Source organism: Dipodomys merriami, unplaced genomic scaffold, assembly GCF_024711535.1.
Source record: "Dipodomys merriami isolate MVZ:Mamm:240054 unplaced genomic scaffold, mDipMer1.0.p SCAF_29, whole genome shotgun sequence".
Classification (NCBI taxonomy): Eukaryota; Metazoa; Chordata; class Mammalia; order Rodentia; family Heteromyidae; genus Dipodomys; species Dipodomys merriami.
The window spans coordinates 12,933,822-12,955,591 of record NW_027204381.1 but is presented as its reverse complement, the minus strand read 5'-3'; the positions used below and the strand labels follow the sequence as shown (position 1 = coordinate 12,955,591).

Genomic DNA, 21,770 nt, shown 5'->3' with positions numbered 1-21,770 from the left:
ATTGCGGTTTGAAGCCAGTCTGGGCAAGGATGTCATAAGACTTTTTTTTTTTTTCGTCGGTCATGGGGCTTGAATTCTAGGCCTGGGCTCTGTCCCTGAGCCCTACCACTTGAGCCATAGCACCACTTGTGGCTTTTTCTGTTTATGTGGTGCTGAGGAATTGAACCCAGGGCCTCATGCATGTGAGGCAAGCACTCTACCACTGAGCCACCTTCCCAGCCCCTGTCATAAGACTTTTATCACCAATAAACTACTCAGAAAAGTGGTGCTGTGGTTTAAGTGGTAGAGTGCTAGCCTTGAGCAAAAAGAAGCTCAGAGACAGTGCCCAGGCCCTGAGTTCAAGCCCCAGGACCAGCACAAACACACATACATTCATATAACCTTCTAGATCCTAGGCTCTACCCTCTCCTGGGAGAGGGGCTTGGGAATCTGGTGCTGTATGTGTTTCAGTTTCTTTTTCTATTGTTCTTTTTCACAAGTTAACAAATCTTGGGAATGACAGGTGGGGAGACTAATAACTTTTTGTAGAATATATTTGCTTGCTTGCTTGCTCTCCCCCCACCTTCCTCCCTCCTTTCCTCCCTTCCTTTCTTTCTTTCTTTTTTATCGGTTGTGGGGCCTGAACTCTGGGCCTGGGCGCTGTCCCTCAGCTCTTCAGCTGAAGGCTAGCACTCTACCACTTGAGCGTCAGCCCCACTTCCGGCTTTTTCTGCTTATGTGGTGCTGAGCTGAGGAATGCATACCTCATGCATGTAAGGCAAGCACTCTACCACTGAGCCACCTTCCCAGCCCCGCCTCCCTTCCTTTCTAACTTCCTAACCTCTCTATCTGTCTTTCTCAATTTCTTTCTGCCTGTACTGGGGCTTGAGCTCAGGGCCAAGGCTCTCTGTCCCTTAGATTTTTCACTAAAGACTGGTGGCTCTACTACTTGAGCTGCTCCTCCACTTTTGGCTCTATTTGGTGGTTAATTGGAGATGAGAGTCTCAATGAACTTTCTTGCCTGAGCTGACTTTGTCCTCAGATCTCAGCCTCCTGAGTAGCTAGAATTACCAGCATGAGATACCAGTGCCAGCCAAGAATCTGTGTGTGTGTGTGTGTGTGTGTGTGTGCGCGCGTGCGCGTGCGTGCGTGTATGTGTCAGTCGTGGGGTCTGAACTCTGGGCCTGGGCACTGTCCCTCACCTCTTCAGCTCAAAACTAGCACTCTAAACTTAAGCCACAACACCACTTCTGGCTTTTTTCTGCTTATGTGGTTCTGAGGAATTGAACCCAGGGCCTCATGCATGCAAGGCAAGCACTCTACCACTGAGCCACCTTCCCAGCCCCAAGAATCTGGTCTTTCAGAATATCAATTGCCTAGGGTTGGTGGGTACCTTGTATGTTTCCAACATGGGTCTCTCCCCCATCCCCCACCCCCATCCCTGCACGCTTCTCATGCATCCCTCTGTCATCTTTTCATGATGACTTTTTCAAGTGTCCTTTCTGGATTAGATCCTGGACTGGGAGGGTGGCAGGTGGGGTGGCAACTCACCCTCTGGAATTTACAGGTGGGCTGTCTGCTGTCTGTACAGCTGCCTCAGTTTACCTGTGCCTACTGGTTTAACTTCAGACCATCTAAATCTAAGCTAGTCCCTCTTAGCTGGAGACAAGTTCTTGGGGATGCCATGGGTCCCGTTCCAAACTCCTTTAGTAACCAGAATGTCCCATAGACAGTCACACGAGGTTTCTGGCTTCCCAGTATATATAAAAGTTACATTTAGGCTGGGAAGGTGGCTCAGTGGTAGAGTGCTTGCCTTGCATGCATGAGGCCCTGGGTTCGAATCCTCAGCATCACATATGCAGAAAAAGCCAGAGGTGGTGCTGTGGCTCAAGTGGTAGAGCGCTAGCCTTGAGCTGAAGAGCTGAGACAGTGCTCAAGCCCAGAGTTCAAGCCCCACAACTGAGGAAAAAACAAAAACAATAAACCAAAAACATGAAAAGTTACATTTATCCTGTAATGTCTCTTGGGTAAACAATGTAAACAACAATGACAACAACAAACCCCCCAAACTAACCAACATATATAATTTAAGTAAAAGTGCTCTTGCTCTAAAATGGTAGCAATCATCAGAGCTACTGGAAAAATGGCACCCACAGGTTAAGCACACCTTCAGTTTCTAAATAACACAATTATCTTCAAAGTGCCATAAAGCAAAGTTCAATAAAGAAAGGTATGCCTATAATGAGCAGTTCCAGGAAGAGGATTTTCTCTGCATCTGCCTCTGCTATCTGGCCCAGCACTGCCCACATCTCTTGTGCCAACAGATGACAAATACAACATTCCATTTTGGAGGATGTTCTATGCTCTGTGGTCTGAGATGGCCTTCAGCCATACAGTGTTTCTAGAGACTGGCCAGGATGAAACTAGAACTGGCTGGTATGGTTATTTATGTTGGCTTAGCCTTTCTCCTTAAGCAGGAAAGCAATTTGACAGTGCACAGAATGCCTTCTTACCTTGGAAGCCTTCCTCATTCTCAGTCTGTACTTTTCTTTCTTGCTTGAACAATCACAGAGACATTTTATGACTCTCATGCTCCTGAGAGTGGTGGTGATGGAATCGAAGTCCGCCCCATCTGTGGGTGGGTACACTGAGTCATTGAATGTGCAACGGGAGAGTGACAGTTGGTAGTGGCTCATCAATCTAGCCACCCTTGTCCTAGACTCAGGTCTGAGCCACTCACCTGTGGTCATAGATGGTGACATCATCTCTGACCCTTGACCTTGTTTGCCAGTTGCAGAAACAGGTTTCTACTCATGATGTGAATGGCCTTTCCAGTCCTTCTCTGGGAGTCCCAAGTGACCATTTTGGGTTTCAGGATTGGATGATCCCTGCCTTCCCAGCAGATGACACCAGAGTTAACTTAGTTAAATGAAGAATAGTCTTTAGCAGGAAGAGTTATTTGTAGCTATCTGCACTGGTTGGATTTTGGATACTATTTTTGTTGTTGATGAGTGTAGAGCTACTTACTAAGTTGCTTTTCTCTAACAAGTACCATGCTCTAAGCTACCAATGACAAACTCTTTGGATTTGTTGGTTCCAAAGTCTGAGGATTGTGGGACATGGAGAGTTTGCTTCCTAGTGATTTACACAGCAAATCACAAGGCATCTTAGTGGGAGATCCTTTGGTTAATGTAGACAGAGTTGCATTTGCTCAGCATTTAGCTTCCAGTCCTTCTGACTTAGTGGGAGAAGGCTGGTTCCTATATTAGTAAATGAAATTAAATCTCTGTCTGTCTGTCTCTCTCTTTCTCTCTTGCCTTCAATACATTGGTTTTTATTTGGATAAACACTGGCCTTGGAAACACTTGTTTAAGTTAACTGTAAGTGAATGGCTCCTGGGCATCTACATACTCCCTTCCTGAGTTTTCGGACCTGACACACCTTTCCCTCTAGAGAGTGGGATAGGAATGGCAGTAATCAAATCTCAATCCTGCAGCCTGCCCCTGATTTCTCCCCTTTTTACCTCTCCAAGATCTGTCTCAGTGCACACCCCAAGTCCTTCATTCTTTTCCATCCTGGAAGCCATTTCTTCCTCTGTTCTCTCAGTGACCTACAGCCATGTTGTGTTTCTGTGGACTCTGGCCAAGACCCAAGTGGAGCTGGCAGGTAGGGAGAGGCCACCCCAATCACATGATCTCTATCTGTGTTAGTAGTAAGTGAGCACCTGGCTTCACAACATGGTTTTGTATGTGCACCTGCAGAGATGTTTACCTTTAAGGAGAAACAGATAGGCAAAAGCAGGCACAAGTATCCTTTCTCTTTGGTTGACTCAGGCCACAGACACTACTCCTTTACTTCCTGCATTGGACTCTGAGGCTGAGCATTCATATGCTGGAAACCCTGCTTCAGAGTTGGAAGAGCTTGGCTTTTGTCCCTGCTTTGCTGCTTTCCTAGCCTTGGCAGGCCACGCCCTCTCACTCAGCCTCAGTTCCCTTATCAGTAAAGTGTTAAGAGTTCTGCAGGATGGTCTTTGTTATGCCCCAAGATGGAACAGAGTTAGGGCTATAAAAAGGAGTAGGCTGGTTATTGATTAATCAGTTCTCTCTGTGTTTGAAGCCCCTGAACTCAGGCAACCACCATCAAATTCTGGATCTGCCCGCAAGTATAGTGACTTTGATGGAACATTATTTTGCCTCATCTTTTGTCCTTGCTATTTCAGTAATAGGGAGGTAGTGCCAGCCTTGGCGATTCAGAAAATGGTTAGGGTGGTAGTAGGGAAGAAAATAGGTAGGAGGGGCTGGGACTGTGGTTTAGTGGTAGAGTGCTTGCCTAGCATGCAGGAAGCCCTGGGTTTGATTCCTCAGTACCACATAAACAGAAAAGGCCAGAAGTGACACTGTGGTTTGAAGTGGTAGAATGCTAGCCTTGAGCAAAAGAAGCTCAAGTACAGTGCCCAGTCCCTGAGTTCAAGCCCCAGGACTGTTAAAAAAAATAAAAATAAAAAAATAGGAAATTATCTGCAAATTGGCAATGTATCTAAACATAGTAATGATTTCCTGGTATTTCTTTCTTTACTGATGCATTCCCTCCCCCCCTCTCTCCCTGCCTCCTTGCTTGCTTCCTTCCTTCTTTGCTTCCTTCCTTCCTTGCTTCCTTCCTTCTGCTCATAGACAACCAAGGACCATCATACATCGAAAGAAAATTTATAATCTGATAGAGAAAACCAATGACAAGTCCAAAGGTAATCTAGAAAAGCCGAGTGAGATCCTGAGAAAGAGCAAGAAGGTAGTACATTTAGATAACAACCAAAGAGCTGGGGGCTAGTGGCTCACACCTGTAATACTGACTACCAAGGAGGCTGAGATCTGAGGATTGCAGTTCAAAGCCAGCCTGGGCAGGAAAGTCCGTGACTCTTCTTTTTTTTTTTTTTTGGTGAGTCATGGGGCTTGAACTCTGGGCCTGGACGCTGTCCTTCAGCTCTTCAGCTCAAGGTGAGTGCTCTACCACTTGAGCTACAGCGCCACTTCCGGTTTTCTGGTGGTTTATTGGAGATAGGAGTCTCACTGTCTCTCCTGCCCGGGCTGGCTTTGAACCTCGATCCTCAGATCTCAGCCTCCTGAGTAGCTAGGATTACAGGCGTGAGCCACCAGTGCCTGGCTCCGTGACTCTTATCTCCAGTTAACCACCAGAAAAGTGGTACTGTGGCTCAAGTGGTAGAGTGCTCGCCTTGAGCTGAAATCTCAGGGACAGTGTACAGGCCCAGAGTTCAAACCCCACCACTGACCAAAAAAGAAAGAAAGAAAGAAAGAAAGAAAGAAAGAAAGAAAGAAAGAAAGAAAGAAAGAAAGAAAGAAAGAAAGAAAGAAAGAAAGAAAACAAGCAAAGGCTGCTCAAACCGGGAAATATCATGGAATAAAACATCACCCTTAGAAGTGAAATGTATGACTTTTGGAATTTAATAAAATCATTGCCTTTATAATGAGCCTTCAAATCATGTCATGAGATTCTTATTTTCTTTTTTCTTTTTCTTTTTTTTTTGCCAGTCATGGGGCCTGAACTCTGGGTCTGGGCGCTGTCCCTCAGCTCTTCAGCTCAAGACTAGCGCTCTACCACTTGAGCCACAGCGCCACTTCTGGCTTTTTCTGCTTATGTGATGCTGAGGAATCGAACCCAGGGCCTCATGCATGCAAGGCAAGCACTCTACCACTGAGCCACCTTCTCAGGCCGAGATTCTTATTTTCTAAGGGCTTCATAAATGCTAGGTCAACACTCTAGCACTAAGCTATATCCTTAGCCCTTTAGCTCACTATGACTGAAAGTAGAGGTGAGCCAGGCATGCTTGCAATCTTGGCTACTCCAGAGGCTGAGATCTCAGGATCTTAGTTCGAAGCCAGGAAAGTTCCAGGCAGGAAAGTCTGTGAGACTCTTTCCTGCAATGAGCCACCTAAAAACCAGAAATGGAGTTGTGGCTCAAAATGCTAAAGCACTATCCTTAAGCAAAAAAGCTTAAGGACAGTGCCCAGGCTGTCCAAGTCTCACAACCAACAAAAAACAAACAAATATTAACCCAAATCCTTATTTCTGCCCAAGCAAGAAAAAAAAAAAAAAACCTACCCTCCATTCCCCCTTAGTGGATGAGAAGAATAGCTGAAACAAACTAAATATCAGAGAATAGACAGTTTTGAGACCCCAGAGTAAGGCTACAGTAAGGAATGGAAAGAAGGGGCTGAGTTTATTCTACTACCTGTTCTGAGCAATAATGGCTGGGTTTAAATCACTCCATCCAGATTAGACAATTGTATATTCTCTTGATCAATTAGAGTGCCTAGCAAAAACAGACAAATGTGGCTAATCACTGTGCCATACAGTGTTACATGTACACAGATATTCAAGACAGCCATTTATACCTAATTCCTAAATAGGATTGAACAAACAAGGAACCTCAGGCATTTGTGGAAGGCCTTCAACATGGAAAGTTAACGCCATGAAACTGTAAAAATGAGCAGATTTCGCATCCTTAAGATGAATACAAGGCTGGTTTGCCTATGGCTCATGCCTGTAATTCTAGCTGCTCAGGAGGCTGAGACCTGAAGATTGCAGCTCAATGCTAGCCTAGGCAGAAAAGGCTATGTGAGACTCTTATCTCTAATTAACCACGGAAAAATCAGAAGTGGGGCTGTGGCTAGCCTTGAGCACAAAGAAGCTCAGGGACAGTGCCCAGGCCCTGAATTCAAGCCCCACAACTGGCAAAAAAAAAAAAAGATGAATGCAAGATGCCACAAAAAGGGAAAGCTCAGAATAAGAAAATACTTGCACACTAAAAGTTTTGATTATAAGAATGAAAAAAAAATACCCTGAATTAAAAGGTTTTAGAAAATGAGATGGCTAATACAGAGAAAAGATAAAGTAGAGGAAGAAAAAATAAGATTCAAGGAAAGCAGACCAGAGAAAACAAAGGAAAGAACATATCTAAGAAATAAGCAAGTTTCCCCAAAGGCAGAACCTTCATTTAACCCTATGAAATTTGAAGATCCAATTCTAAATACTACCTGAAGGCTTTTAGAGAATGACTACAAAGTCATTTAATTAAAAAGTTACAAGCAGAAGAGATGATGATTTATACTATTATAATGTGTCTCAAATGGTGTTTTCAAATTTTAAGTGAAAATTATTTGAAACCTAGGATTGTATGTATACCCAGCCAAACTATCAACACATGTGAGTGTAGAACTAGGTATTTTTCAGAAATATGTAAAGTATCAAAAAACATTTCCTCCTCAGAAAGCTACTGGAAATTAAATAAATCCAGAGGAATGAAGACAAGGGATTTTAGAAAATAGAGCTTCAACTCAAGACAGAGATGGAAGTAGTTCCCAAGGTGTGTAGGAAGTTCACTAGGAGAAAGGACGGAAGACTCTTGGAGAAAGCCACCAGAAAGAAAATGAAATAAGTTATTTGGTGGACATTACATGTAAATTGAGAAGATGACAGAGCTCTGAGCTATTATATGTAGAGATGGAGTTGTATATCAAGAAGAAATTCAAGCAAATAAAAACTTGCCTCAAGAAAATGTAAGTTGAAGGCCAGGCGCCCATGGCTCACACCTCTAATCCTAGCTACTTAGCAGGCTGAGATCTGAGGATCATGGTTCGAAGCTAGCTCAGGCAGAAAAGTCCATGAGGCCCTTATTTCCAATTAACCACTAAAAAGCTGGAAGTGGAGTATGGATCAGGTAGTAGAGCACTAGTCTTGAGCAAAAAGCTGAAGGACAGTGCCCAGGCCCCAAGTTCAAGTCTCAGGACCCTCCCTACCCCCAAATCTATATTTGTCAAAACAGGAAATCAGTCAGTATTTTAAATGGATGAATCAAGATGGTGATATTACCATATGATTTAGAAACATGGAAACAAACTAGAACTGACAGCTTGAATGCTTTTGAAGTTGCTGGGTCCAAGTGGCACTTTTCAGCGCGATACTACATAGGCACAAACACAGACAATTAGGACATTTCAGTGAGAGATGTAAATGTCTCTGCCACAGCATTGAGAGAACCTAGGACAGCAGTGAGTTAATTGTTAATAGTGGACTACTAGAAAAACCACAGAACGTGAGCACGGACACTGGCTGAGTCTGTGGAATTTGGGTGAGGTGTTGCTTTCCTTGTATGTTCTATGGGGTCTGTTATTGGGTGAACAGAAAATACCACAGTAGAAGAGCATGTGTTCCCTCAGGACTAAGGGATGCAGTAAAAAAATTGTTCATTTGTCACTAGTACAAGGACATCCTACCTGTCCTCCATCTTTTTTGGGACCTGTTGTGGAACTTGAACTCAAAGCCTGGGTGCTGTTCCCCAAGCTCTTTCACTCAAAGCTAGTGCTCTACTGCACAAAGCCACAGTGTCACTTCTGGTTTTCTGGTGGTTAAAATCACAGACTTTCCTGCCTGGGCTGGCTTTGAATCTTGATCCTCAGTCTCGGCCTCCTGAGTAGCTAGGATTACAGGTGTGAGTCATTGGTGCCTGGCTCCCGGCTCTCTGTCTTGGTGTCCCTTTTATCCTGGATTCCCCTGGCAGGGAGAAACTGGAGCACTGCTGTCTGTTTGAAATGTGGTTTATTTTCACATCTTGGTCTATATGGTCACAGATTCCCATGGTGACCAGGGCTTTCTGTCTCCACATGAGCTCCCCGCATAGTGAAAAGCAATTTGCCAGGCACACTGCCATTTCCTTTTGGCTGTTAAACATCAGCAAGGGCAAGGCGTCTGGGTAAGGTAAGCAGTTCCTGTGCTGCTGCAGGCCTCTGGCTCAAGTGACTGGAGGCACTTAATTGAACAGCTGCATCACTGCAGGTTGGGGCTGGCCTCAGAGGTTCACACAGTATCAATCGTGGCCTGGGCATCCTCCTGCATCAAAGATGAAGTTGAGGCCCTCAATAACTATATTTCAACAGTCTGTCATTTCCTTTGTTTTGTTTTGTTTTGTGCTGGTACTGGGGCTTGAACTCAGAGACTAAGCACTATCCCTTACCTTTTTTGCTTAAGGTCAGTGCTGCTACCACTTGAGCCACCACTCTATTCTGTCTTTTTGGTGGTTAATTGGAGATAAGAGTCTCACATACTTTCTACTTGCCACCTTCAGATCTCAGCCTCCTGAGTAGCTAGGAATATAGGCATGAGCCACAAGAAGGCACCCAGACTTTTTTTTTTTTTTTTTTTTTTAAATTTCAGGGAACAATTTCTTTTCCCCAGTCCTGGGGCTTAAACTCAGGGCCTGGGGGCTGGGAAGGTGGCTCAGTGGTAGAGTGCTTGCCTTACAATGCATGAGGCCCTGGGTTTGATTCCTCAGCACCACATAAGCAAAAAAAAAAAAAGAAAAAAAAGCCGGAAGTGGCGCTGTGGCTCAAGTGGTAGAGCGCTAGCCTTGAGCTGAAGAGCTGAGGGACAGTGCCCAGGCCCAGAGTTCAGGCCCCACAACTGGACCCCAAAAAAACAAAAACAACAACAACAAAAACTCAGGGCCTGGGCACTGTTCCTGACCTTTTTTTGCTCAAGGCTAGCACTCTCCCACAGCGCCACCTTCTGCTTTTTCTGTGTATGTTGTACTGAGGAATCAAACCCAGGGCTTCAAGCATGCTAGGCAATCACTCTACCACTGAGCCACATTCTCAGCCCCAGGGAACAATTGTCAAGCAGTTCATGCCTATCCTGTCACCTTCATTTTCCTCTGATTGGGTGGTGGGCTCCATATCTGAGCAGAGTGGTCCAGGCATTCAAGGATGAAGACCCCCTCCCCCTCTTGACTTTCCCATGAGCTCACCCTCACAAGATGTCCTTAACCTTCCTGAGTGGGGCTGAGAGGCTGTTAGTATGGTGGGGAAAGTTACTGAGTGTTATGTATCTCTGCAGAACATGAATGGCTTGGAGGAGGGTGTGGAGTTCCTGCCTGTGAACAATGCCAAGAAGGTGGAGAAGCGGGGCCCCAGGCGCTGGGTGGTACTGGCAGCCCTGCTGGTCAGCTTCCTCTTGCTTTCCCTGGTTGCTGGCTTGCTGGTGTGGCACTTCCAGTGTAAGTACAGCTGGGATTGGTTGTGGGGAGGGTGATGTACGATGTGTCCTTGCTCCTTCAGGGACAGATCCTGGGGCCCACCTGTGCTGGGAAGGCTTGGGAAGGACAGTTCTCTGGGCACCGCCTCCCTGGTTCTTTTTTGCATGCTGGGGAGTGATGGGGAGCCAATCAGAGCCAGGTCTTTGGGCACTCCCTCCTCTGGCGCTGTGGGCAGCTGCAGGCAGGGAGGACAGGTGGAGATGGTACCATTACCTGTGACTGCTCTCTTGGCCTGGCACAGATCGGAACGTGCGGGTTCAGAAGGTATTCAATGGCTACCTGAGGATCAAAAATGAGAACTTCATAGACGCTTATGAGAACTCAAACTCTAGCGAGTTTATAAGCCTGGCCAACAAGGTGAAAGAGGCGGTGAGTCCATTCCCAGGGCAGAATCCTGCCCTGCTGTCAGCCTGGCACCCTCAGCCCCACTAAGTGGAAAGGAACCTTCTCATCTTTGCTCCAAGGTCCTCCTGGGGAAGGGTGGTCTGGGAATTGGGGAGGGAGGTCATCCCAGGAGGGAAGGGTGCAGCCTGGGCTTAGGGAAACAGTCATTGCTGCCCTTTGGCCTATCGTGAGTCTTGTCCCCTCCCCTCAGCTGAAGCTGTTATACAGTGAAGTCCCTGTCCTGGGCCCCTACCATAAGAAGTCTGCTGTGACTGCTTTCAGGTGAGTGCTGGGGGAGGTCTCAAGGGGGGTGGTCTCTGGCCTGTCTGGGTCCTCTAAGTATGGAGTAGTGTGTGGGACAAAATGCTTCATAACTCAGGGGGTTAGAAGCTGAAAGTCTGGTTTGGTGAGACAAGGACGAGCCCTTGTTCCATTGGTCTGCATGGGAGGACTTTTGCACAATGCCTGTCACATGAGACGTGTTCAGGGAGGGTAGTGATTTTTCCAACTTGGCTTTGAATAAGTTGAGGTGCTCAGAAAGACTTCCATGCAAACATAATTTTTTTTTCCAAAGTACTTTTTCCCCCTTCTTTAATTTGTTTCTTAGTTTGGGATTGGAACCTAGGACCCCCATAAAGGTAGAACAAGTGGTCTACCACTGGGCCACATTCCATTCCATTTGAACTGCTCTTGCTTGGCCTTATCACCCATCCCCAACCCCACTTTTTTTTTTTTCTTTAAGATAGGGTTTTGCTATTTAACCCTTAGGTTTTTTTTTTTTGTTGTTGTTGTTGTTTTGTTTTTTTTTTTTTTGCTGATTGTGGGGCTTGAACTCTGGGCCTGAGCGCTGTCTGTCCCACAGCTCTTCAGCTCAAGGCTAGCACTCTACCACTTGAGCCACAATGACACTTCTGGCTTTTTCTGCTTATGTGGTGCTGAGGAGTCGAACCCAGGGCCTCATGCATGGGAGGCAAGCACTCTACCACTGAGCCACCTTCCCAGCCCTGGCCTTAGGTTTTTTGTCCTTTTGTCTCAGCATTCCGAGTGACTGGGATTACAGGTGTGTACCATCACACCTGGCTCCAAAAACCTTTTTATGTTCCTTGTTTAGTTGAATCCTGAGGAATGCTGGGTGGCAGGTGGCACTGTCATCACCTTTCCCAGATCAGAAATCAGATCTGTGCGGGGACTGTTGGGACACAGTGTGTCCAAGTTAGTGGCTAAATTCCAAATATTCTGCCTTGGTCCTAAACTGAAGCTGTCCCAGGATGCATTTGGGGGTTGGTAAGGATAAGGGGCAAAATCTCAAATAGGATTGCCAGATGGGTGGACACCACCAGGGGCCTGGGGCACAGCCTCAGTGTGTACCCGTTCCTAGTTGTATAAGAAAGTGTGGGTGAATGTGTGAAGCCTCCTTGTCTCAGGCTCCCCACTCCCCTTCTCCCCAGCGAGGGCAGCGTCATTGCCTACTATTGGTCGGAGTTTAGCATCCCTCAGCACCTGGAGGAGGAGGCAGAACGCGCCATGGCAGTGGAGCGTGTGATCACTCTGCCTCCCAGAGCACGTGCCCTGAGCTCTTTCGTGATGACCTCGGTGGTGGCCTTCCGTGAGTCCGGGAAGGCTGGGGTGGGCTTAGGTGGTCAGCCTGCAGGGGAGCGAGGTGGTGGTGGGGACACTTGCAGGCTTGGAGCTCTGGAGAGGGCACTGCTTGCTGGCTGTCCCTTGAGGACAGTCGGAAGCAGCATAAGGAATTAGATGGTATCAGCAAATGTTCTTTCTTGTTCTTCAGCTTCTGACCCCAGATCGGTACAGAGGACCCAGGACAGTAAGTATCATGCCTCCACCCTAGATGGTCAAGAGGGGGGATATGGCCAGATGCCCCTTGTGCCAGGTGGATCTCCAGAAGTCAGACATTCTTTTCCTCCATTTCCCTCAGAAGAGCCCCCAGCCTTGTTTCCCCCTGGATGTGGCATGCCTGGGATGCCTTTGAAGGGGAAATCAAGCCTGAGATGCAGCACTACTGAGTCCCTAAATTAATGTCCCCAGCTCTTCTCAGCCCTCGCCCCACCCATGCCCATCTTCTTGTCTCCTACACAGATAGCTGCAGTTTTGCCTTGCACGCCCGAGGTGGGGAGCTGACCCGTTTTGCCACACCAGGCTTTCCGGATAGCCCCTACCCAGCACATGCCCGCTGCCAGTGGGCCCTGCGCGGGGATGCCAACTCTGTGCTGAGCCTCACCTTCCGCAGTTTTGACGTGGCTCCCTGTACTGGACAGAACAGTGACCTGGTCATGGTGTATGACACCCTGAGCCCCGTGGAGCCTCATGCTGTGGTGCAGTGAGTATCCTGGGGCAGCAATGATGCTCCCTGCCAGTATCCACCCCCTGAAACAACTGTGGTACAGGTGTGAAATGCAATTTATAATTTGTAGCTACAGTTCTCTGTGAAATGCAGTGGAGGGCAGGTGTGGTGTGCGCTTATCATGGGCACTAGCAAGTATCTCCCAAGTGATCATCCACTTTTGGCAAGGAAGATGATAGACACAAGACTTCATGTGGTGTAGAACATGGTGAACAGGGTTAGGATTACGCAATTTGAATCATTTTAGCAGGCTTGAGAGCCTAGATCTGTCCTCCAACCCCTCTACCCCTGCCTGGGATGATTAGGGCAAGGATTAGTGGTTCTGTCTATAGGGTCCTGCCTGATGGACAAGGTGTGTGGGCCCTTAGTTGGTTGATTTGCACTTGCAGATGATCTCTCAACTGTCTCTAGGCATTGGCTGACCCTGGGAGGACAGTCTCTCCGTGGCATTAATGCATCAGGGTTACAGCAAATAAAAAGACATCATTAATAACACCTGCCAGGGCCTGGAGAGACTGGCTCCAAGATGAAGGCCCCAGCTAGCGGGATGGAGCACAGGCCTTTCCCTCAGTAATTGGGCCCAGAGCCTTTCATCCCTCCCTGTGGAAATGGGTAGATGTTTCTTGATTACTAATGCATTAAAATGCAGGCCCAAACCAATCTAAAATTGTCATTTGCTACTATGGCTCAGCAGACAGGTCCTCTTGACTATCTCTTTTATTATTATACATCAGAGAAATACACAATCCAAAAGGGAAGAAAGTAGAAAGAAAAAGCATAAGAATAAGTTACTAGGGATCTTACTACCTCTATGAGGTGTGTATAGTGTGTGTATGTGTGTCTCTGTGTTTGTGTGTGTAACATTTTTTGCTCAAGGCTGGCTCTTTAGCACTGATCTACACTTCCACTTTTGGCTTTTTCCTGCTTAATTGGAGATAAGAGTCTTCAGTTTGTCTGCCTGGGCTGGCTTTTAACCCACGACCCTCAGATCTCAGTCTCCTGAGTTGCAGTGATTACAGGCATGAACCACCAGTGCTTGGCAATATGAGATTTTTTTTCTTTTAGTAGTTGTGGGGTTTGACTCAGGTTTTGGGTGCTGTCCCTGAGCTCTCACTCAGGGCTAGTGCTCTACCACTTTGAGCAACAGCACCTCTTCCAATCTGAGTTTTTTTTTTGATGTGTATTTTTTCATACATATATATATATATTGCCAGTCCTGGGGCTTGAACTCAGGGCCTGGGCACTGTCCTTGAGCTTCTTTTGCTCAAGGCTAGTGCTCTACCACTTGAGTCACAGAGTTACTTCTGGCTTTTTCTGTGTATGTGGAACTGAGGAATTGAAGTCAGGAGCTTCATGCATGCTAGGCAAGTACTCTACCACTAAACCACATTCTCAGCCCTCCCATACTTTTGTTATATATTTATGTGTGTCTCTTCAGGAATAAGATTCAGTTTTGTTACTACCTCCTTCCAAATCAGTCAGCCCTACTCTCAGTCTTGTTTGTAATGATTGCCTATTGCTGCATTGCTTAGAGGCAGATGACAAGGTCATTAGCAGTGTGGGCTCTGGAGCCTGAGTGGCTGGGTTTCTGTTCCAAAGTTTTAACTATGTATTCTTGGGCAAGGTACTGAACTTGTATCTTGATTTCCTGATCCATGCAATAGAGATAATTGAATGTGCTTTGTCAAGTTGTTATGAAGATTCTTAATTAATACATATAAAAGCAAACCTGGGCTGAATGTGGTGGCAGTATGTACGTGTAATCTTAGCACTTGAGAGCTGAGGGAGGAGATTTGACAGTTCCAGGCCAGCATGGGTTACATAGAGAGTTTGAGACCAGCCTGGGCTGTATAGTGAGACCCTGACTGAAAAACTCAAACCCCAAAAGACAAAATTAAAAAAAGAAATAAAGGAAGACAAAGAAGGAAGGTAGAAGGAAAGGAATGAACTATGCCTTTTTTTTTTTTTAATTTGTGGTACTGCAGCTTTGAACTCAGGTTCTTTGTACTTACTAGGCAGGCACTCCTACCATTTGAGCTATACTCCTAGTTTAGTTTTGCTTTGGTTGTTTTAAATATATAGTTTCATAACTTTGTCCTGGCCTGCCTCCACCTGGGTCCCCATATCTGGTCTGACATGTTCTTTATTTTATTTCAGAGTGAATATAATTGGGTGTAGTTAATATAATTAAAATAGAAATTTAAACCTTTTAATCCTAGCTTTTCAGGAGGCTGAGATCTGAGGATTGCGGTTCAAAGCCAGCCTGGGCAGGAAAGTCCATGAGACTTTTATCTCCAGTTAACCAGGAGTGGAGCTAAGGCTCAAAGTGGTAGAGTTCATCTTGAGCAAAAAAAAGCACTCAGGGATAGCATCCAGGCTCTGAGTTCATGCCCTGTGACTGATGAAAACAAACAAACAAACAAACAAGCTCTCCAGTTAACCAACCAAAAGCCAGAAGTAGATCTGTGGCTCAAGTAGTAGAGAATCAGCCTTGAGTGACAAGGCTAAGGGACAGCACCCAGGCCCTGAGTTTGATCTCTAGTATTGGCACAAAAAAAAAAAAATTAAAAAACTAAAAGAAGTGCACAAAAGTAAGTGTACAGAGTATGAATTTTACAACATTATTTTTGTTTTTTTTTGTTAGCATATATTAGTTGTACAGCAGGCATGTCATTGTGACATTTCCATATGTTTATACAGTGTATTTCAATCAATTTCACCCCCCCCCATCACTTTCCCTTACCCTTTCCCTCTTTACAACACAACCTCAACTGGTCTCATTGTTCTATTTTTCATGGAAGCAAACAAACTATTTCAACCCAATTTGTCCTCATTCACCCTTCCCATTAATCCAACCCCCTTCCGCTGGTATCTACCTCCTTAACACATCCCATCCCTATATATCAACAGCTTTCACTGAGATTCTTTATGCTACATTCATATATAGTTGGCATTTTTTTGAAACAAGATCTCTTATGTATTCAGGCTGACCTTGAACTCACGATCTGTCTGCTTCCACCTCTGAGTGTGAGGATCCTAAGTGTGGACCACCACAGCAGGCTTTTTTTTTTTTTTGGCATGTTCTTAATAAGTATTTGTTGTTATTATTACTAATATTCTTTAACCCACAACTTGCTTAATGAATTATCTGTTAGGCAATTTGCTATTTTAAACAAAAGATGAATGGTTGTATCTGGACCTAAGTGCTGTCCCTTAGTTGTTTTTTTGTTTTTTTGTGAAAATACCGTAGAGAGGGGTTACAATTACATGGGCAAGATAATGAGTGCATTTCTTATCAAGCATTGTTGCCTCCTCCTTTGTTTCCCCTTTCCCATCCCCCTTAGCTTTTCTCACTCAAAGCTGGTGCTCTACCACTGGACCCACACCTCTACTTCTACTTTTTTGGTGGGCAATCAGAGATAAGAGTCTCTTGAACATTTCTGCCCTTCTGGCTTCTTCCTTTGATCTCAGCCTCCTGGGTTGCCAGGGGAGAGTCTTTCTAACCCACAATTTTATGCACAGTACCAGGCTCAGGAATGGAGTACTTGGTCTCCGTCTGCTTGGGGAGTCAGGTGTGTGAAGTCTGACTTTCGTCTCTCTCATTAACTCTGTCCCCTTTCCTCCTCAGGCTGTGTGGCACGTACCCTCCCTCCTACAACCTGACCTTCCTCTCCTCCCAGAATGTCTTCCTCGTCACACTCATTACCAACACAGAGCGGCGACATCCTGGCTTTGAGGCTACCTTCTTCCAGCTGCCCAAGATGACCAGTAAGGAAGGGCAGGGATGGGGTAGGAGGACTTCAGAGGGTGACCTGGGGAAGGCCATAGGCCCAGAGGCTGGTGAACTGACACTGGTTGGTGACAGAAATTTAAAGGTGGAGCCAGAGGGCATTCAGCTGAACTACTACTCGAGCTACTCTTGGGCTGGGGACTGGTGGCTCATGACTGTAACCCTAGCTACTCAGGAAGCTGAGAACTGAGGATCTGAGATCCAAGGATCTGAGAATCTGGTTGAGATATGGTTCAAAGCCAGTCAGGAAAATCCATGAGATTCGTATTCAGTTAACCACCAAAAAAGCCAGAAGTAGAACTATGGCTCAAGTGGTAGTACACTAGCCTTGAACACAAAAGCTCAGGTATAGGACCCAGGCCCTGAGTTCAAGCCCCAGGACTGACACCCCCCCCCCCAAAAAAAAAGCACACAAAAAAACAACGAACTATTCTTAAAGTAGCCAGTTTCCAGTCACCTTGCTGGAAATGATGGATGTCCAAGCAGGTAGCTCCAGGTCTTGGGCCACTGTCCCTAGGGTACATTTAAGGGCCCTGTGGTTCAACAAAGACCTTGATCCTCATTCTGTGTCCTGCTTTTCACTCAGGCTGTGGAGGCAACTTGCGTGAAGCCCAAGGAACATTTAGCAGCCCCTATTACCCAGGCCACTACCCACCCAACATTGACTGCACGTGGAACATTGAGGTAGGGCATTGTGGGGTGTGGGGGGGGGAGGGCGGAGGGAGAGGAGAATCGGATGCCCCAGGTCGGCATCCCAAGGAAGGACAGAAGAGGAAATAGGAAGAGCCATGTATGTGAGATCCCTACTGGGTTAGGATCTTGTAGCACAGTAGCAGGCACACTGTGATTCAGGTCCTAGGTCCTCATTGGTGACTGACTGAGGAACATAGTGCCTGTGCTTAACCTCTCTGTGTGAAGGAGGGTTTGTATGTGGTAAGCTCAGAGGTATGCTCAGGAGACTTCAGAAAACATATACACACCTGAAAGCCCCTGTTAGCTAGAATGGGACAAAAGCATTATGACGGTAACATGGTGTCCCTTATACCATCCCAATCTGAGGCCTGTTCTTTTTCTTTCTTTAAAAATGTCCAGGGATTGGCATCAGATTCCCTGGCTCATGCTTATAATCCTAGTTATTCAAGAAGCTGAGATCTTAGATCAAGATTCAAAGCAAGTCCATGCAAGAAAGTACATGAGACTTTTTATCTCCAGTTAGCCACCAAAAAGCCAGAAGTAGAGCGCTGGCTCAAGTGGTAGAGTGTCAGCTTTGAGAGTAAAAAAGCCAGATAAGCACTTGAGAATCTGATTTCAAGCTCCAGTACTTAGCACTCAAAAAAAGAAGCCAGGTACCGGTGGTTCATGCCTGTAATCCTAGCTACTCAGGAGGCTGAGATCTGAGGATCACGGTTCAAAGCCAGCCTGGGCAGGCAAGTCCATGGGACTCTTCAATAAACCACTCAGAAACCTGGAAATGGTGCTGTGGCTCAAGTGGCAGAGTGCTCACCTTGAGCTGAAGAGCTGAGGGACAGCACCCAGGCCCAGAGTTCAAGCCCCACGACCAACAAAAAAAAGAAAAAATGGTTGGAAATGTTTCAGGCTTCTTGATTAATAGAATACAGAATCATACCTTCCCCTCCCTTTCAGGGTTTTATGTTTCCTGGTTTTGGTTACCGTGGCCATTGGTCACAGTTCTAAGTCACAGGATGAAATCTCATGCCATCCTGCTCCACCCTGCGTATCCAGGCTGTATGTGTTATACTGTAACACATTAGGCTGTAACAGGCCCTGCGTATCCACACTGTACGTGTTATACTCCCAGGGTTATTCCCTTGATCATGTGGTATCACGACGCTGGGTTTAAGGAACAGTTTATTTGCTGAGTAATGACCCCAAGATGTCAGAGCAGTGCTGCTGGCTATTTGCATAAACTGCAGAGAAGCTGTCAAGTACCTCCTTTGGGTAAAAAGGCAATTGTTTTTGGTTTAATGAGGGAAGTAAAACGTCATACATGACCTGTGGTGAGAATGAACCTTCTTTCTATGAAATTTTGAAGAAGGAAAAATAAATTGTTTACTAGACTCCACTGATTCCTGCCTGTAATCCTAGTTACTCAGGAGGCTGATATCTAAGTATAGTGGTTCGAAGAAAAATTGGTAAATATTCAAGGAGAGACATTTGAAATATTATACAATATATATTCAGTATTTCATGATACCCTGTTAATATGTATAATTTTTGTTTTTATGTATCAGCTAAAATTAATTAAAAATGCAACCCCCCACCCTTTCATAGCTATGTGTACATTAAAAAAAATACATATACGTAGGATTCCATACTGAGTTATCATGCATCCACTGGGAGTGTAATCCTTGCTTCTCAGGCAATTGAGATCTGAAGATCACAGTTCAAAGCCACCCTTGACAGAAAAGTTCAAGAGACTCGTATCTCCAGTTAGCCTGCTACCAGTACCCGGTGTTTCTGCTCCACCCTCTCAATACCCCCTACTGTATGATACCATTGTGCTTAAGAAAGAATGGGAGGAGCCAGACTTTAACTAAACATTTCTCTGTCTAGGTGCCCAACAACCAGAATGTGAAGGTGCGCTTCAAACTCTTTTACCTGCTGGATCATGACATGCAGCCAGGCACCTGCTCTAAGGATTACGTGGAGATCAATGGAGAGAAGTGAGCTGTGAGGGGCTGGGGAGAAGTGTGGTGCTGGGGAAGGCTAGGGCCTCCTGGACCCCCAGTGCCCTGGTTCCTCGCTGTCTCTTCCTCACCTAGTGTTTCTCCTCCAGGTTTTGTGGAGAGAGGTCTCCATTTGTCGTCAGCAGCAACAGCAACAAGATGACAGTTCGCTTTCATTCAGATCACTCCTACACTGACACAGGATTCCTAGCTGAGTACCTGTCCTATGATTCCCGTAACCGTGAGTAAATACTGTGAAGAGGGGCTGGCCCACAATGCACTCTGTCTTACCAGCAGTGCTGCCTGAACTAGACCCCGGGAGATGCATACCTCTTATCCTTCTTGCAGACTTTTGGGGAAAAAGTTACACTAAAGATGCCTTTGTTAAGAAGGCTGACAAAACTGGGTGCTGGTGGCTCTGCCTATAATCTTGACTACTTAGGAATCAATGATCTGAGCATTATGGTCCAAAGCCAGCCCAGGCAGAAAAATCCATGATTATCCACCTCCAAAATAAATTAGCTCAAAGCTAGACTGGAGGCTTGTTCAAGTGGTAGAGCACCAGCTGAGCAAGCATGAAGCTCTGGGTTCAAATATCAGTATGAGAATTAAAAAACAAATTGTTCAGGGTTGCATCCCAGTGTGTGTGTGTGTGTGTGTGTGTGTGTGTGGTGGGAGTTGGGGGGAGAGGGGCCTGGAGCCTGAGGACTCTGTGTGTGTGTGTGTGTGTGTGTGTGTGTGTGTGTGTGTGTGTGTGTGTGGTGGGAGTTGGGGGGAGAGGGGCCTGGAGCCTGAGGACTCTTCCCCCTTCAGTTCCTAAGGCCATCAGCATCTCTGAGACTTTGGGGCTGGTAGCACAGCATAATTTTGAAACCATATATTTTAGAAAATACGTAGTATACAGGTGTCTCCCTTGTCTGAAAGGCTTGGGAACAGAAGTATGTCAGATTGAGGGTAATTTTAGATCTTGGAATATTTTGCGTATGTACAATGATATATCTTATTTTTTGTTGCTTGGTACTGAGGTGCACAGGGCCTGGGTGCTATTTCTTAGCCTTTTTGTTCAAGATTGGCACTCTACTACTAGAGCCACACCTCCACTTGTGACTTTTTTGTGGTTAATTGGAGATCAGAGTCTCACAGACTTCTCTGCCTGAGCTAGCTCTGAACCATCATCCTTATATCTCAGCCTCCTGAGTAGGATTACAAGCATGTACCATGGGCACCTGGCCTCCCAGTTTCATTGGAAAGTGGAACACATGTAGCATGCCTGACGTGGCGTTCACTTGGCTAGGACACATTCATCATGTGTTCACAAGCCATTGCCTGGCACTCAGGCTGGGGAATACAGGCAGTGGAGGGACTGGGAAGGCAGCCAGCCTCTGTTCCTGCCGCTGGAGTTCCTAGGCTGCAGTCAGCAGTGGTTGGGAGGGCGAGGGGGGGCCAGGTGGGTAGGAGCCATGGATTTCAGGCTTGTCCTGTACCCTGCAGCGTGCCCAAATATGTTCATGTGCAACACTGGACGGTGCATCCGCAAGGAGCTGCGCTGTGATGGTTGGGTGGATTGTGCTGACCACAGTGATGAGCGGAACTGCCGTGAGTGCTGCTGGCCAACGCCTGTCCTGGCCCTCTGTCCACAGTCCATCCCACCAAGGTCCCACCCCTCTGACTCATACAGGCCCCGGTGCCTGCCCTCTTCCATTGCTCTGCCCCAACTGGCCCTTGAGCCTCCTCTACCACCCTTCTACCCCTCCTGTCTTCACTGCCCTCCCTTGTCTCCATCTCTGTTCATAACCTTGCCCCCTCCTGCCTTCTGACCTCACCTCCTCCCACCTCCCCTCCTCCATGGCTCTGCCTCTTCCTGTCCTTGCTGGGTCCCATATCCTGGTCAGCTGACCCTTGTGATGTAAAATCACAAATGGGTGAAAGTTCCCACCTTCCACCCTCCTCCCTCACTCTATGAAGAGCGGGCCCCTTTCCCTCTCTCTGCCATTAGGAATTTTACTCCAGGCTGTTCATCAGCTGGGCAAGCTTCCTGACAGCTCTGAGTACCCGCCCCTGCACCTGCACTCCGGAAGCAGCCAATGATTAGGCTGCCATAGAGGGGACTGATTTCTCCTCTCCTCTACTGCAGAATGCAACGCCACATACCAGTTCACGTGCGCCAACAAGATGTGCAAGCCCCTCTACTGGGTCTGTGACAATGTGAATGACTGCGGGGACAACAGCGATGAGCTGAAGTGCAGTGAGTGCCCAGGGTGGTGGTAGCGGGGGCTCCCCTGCCAACCTGCGTGGCTGGCATTGCTAAGGACTTGGCTTCTTTAGGTTGTCCAGATGGGTCCTTCAAGTGTTCCAATGGGAAGTGCATCTTGCAGAGCCAGAAGTGCAACGGGATGGACAACTGTGGGGACGGGTCGGATGAGATCTCGTGTGACAATGGTGAGGCCTGAACCTGCCTGTCTGCCT

At 46.6% G+C, this 21,770-nt stretch overlaps 1 protein-coding gene across 1 annotated transcript in view; it reads left to right on the top strand.

Annotated features, from left to right (window-relative positions):
- The window catches only part of St14 (ST14 transmembrane serine protease matriptase), a 42,086-nt gene that overhangs the window by 13,352 nt on the left and 6,964 nt on the right, over nt 1–21,770 (top strand). The window contains exons 2-14 of the mRNA XM_070038362.1: nt 9,883–10,042; nt 10,323–10,450; nt 10,677–10,747; nt 11,914–12,071; nt 12,255–12,290; nt 12,563–12,803; nt 16,456–16,595; nt 17,204–17,301; nt 19,192–19,301; nt 19,415–19,545; nt 20,796–20,900; nt 21,439–21,549; nt 21,630–21,743. Of these exons, the coding sequence (XP_069894463.1) occupies nt 9,883–10,042; nt 10,323–10,450; nt 10,677–10,747; nt 11,914–12,071; nt 12,255–12,290; nt 12,563–12,803; nt 16,456–16,595; nt 17,204–17,301; nt 19,192–19,301; nt 19,415–19,545; nt 20,796–20,900; nt 21,439–21,549; nt 21,630–21,743 (1,603 nt within the window). The remainder of the gene's footprint in view (nt 1–9,882; nt 10,043–10,322; nt 10,451–10,676; nt 10,748–11,913; nt 12,072–12,254; nt 12,291–12,562; nt 12,804–16,455; nt 16,596–17,203; nt 17,302–19,191; nt 19,302–19,414; nt 19,546–20,795; nt 20,901–21,438; nt 21,550–21,629; nt 21,744–21,770) is intronic.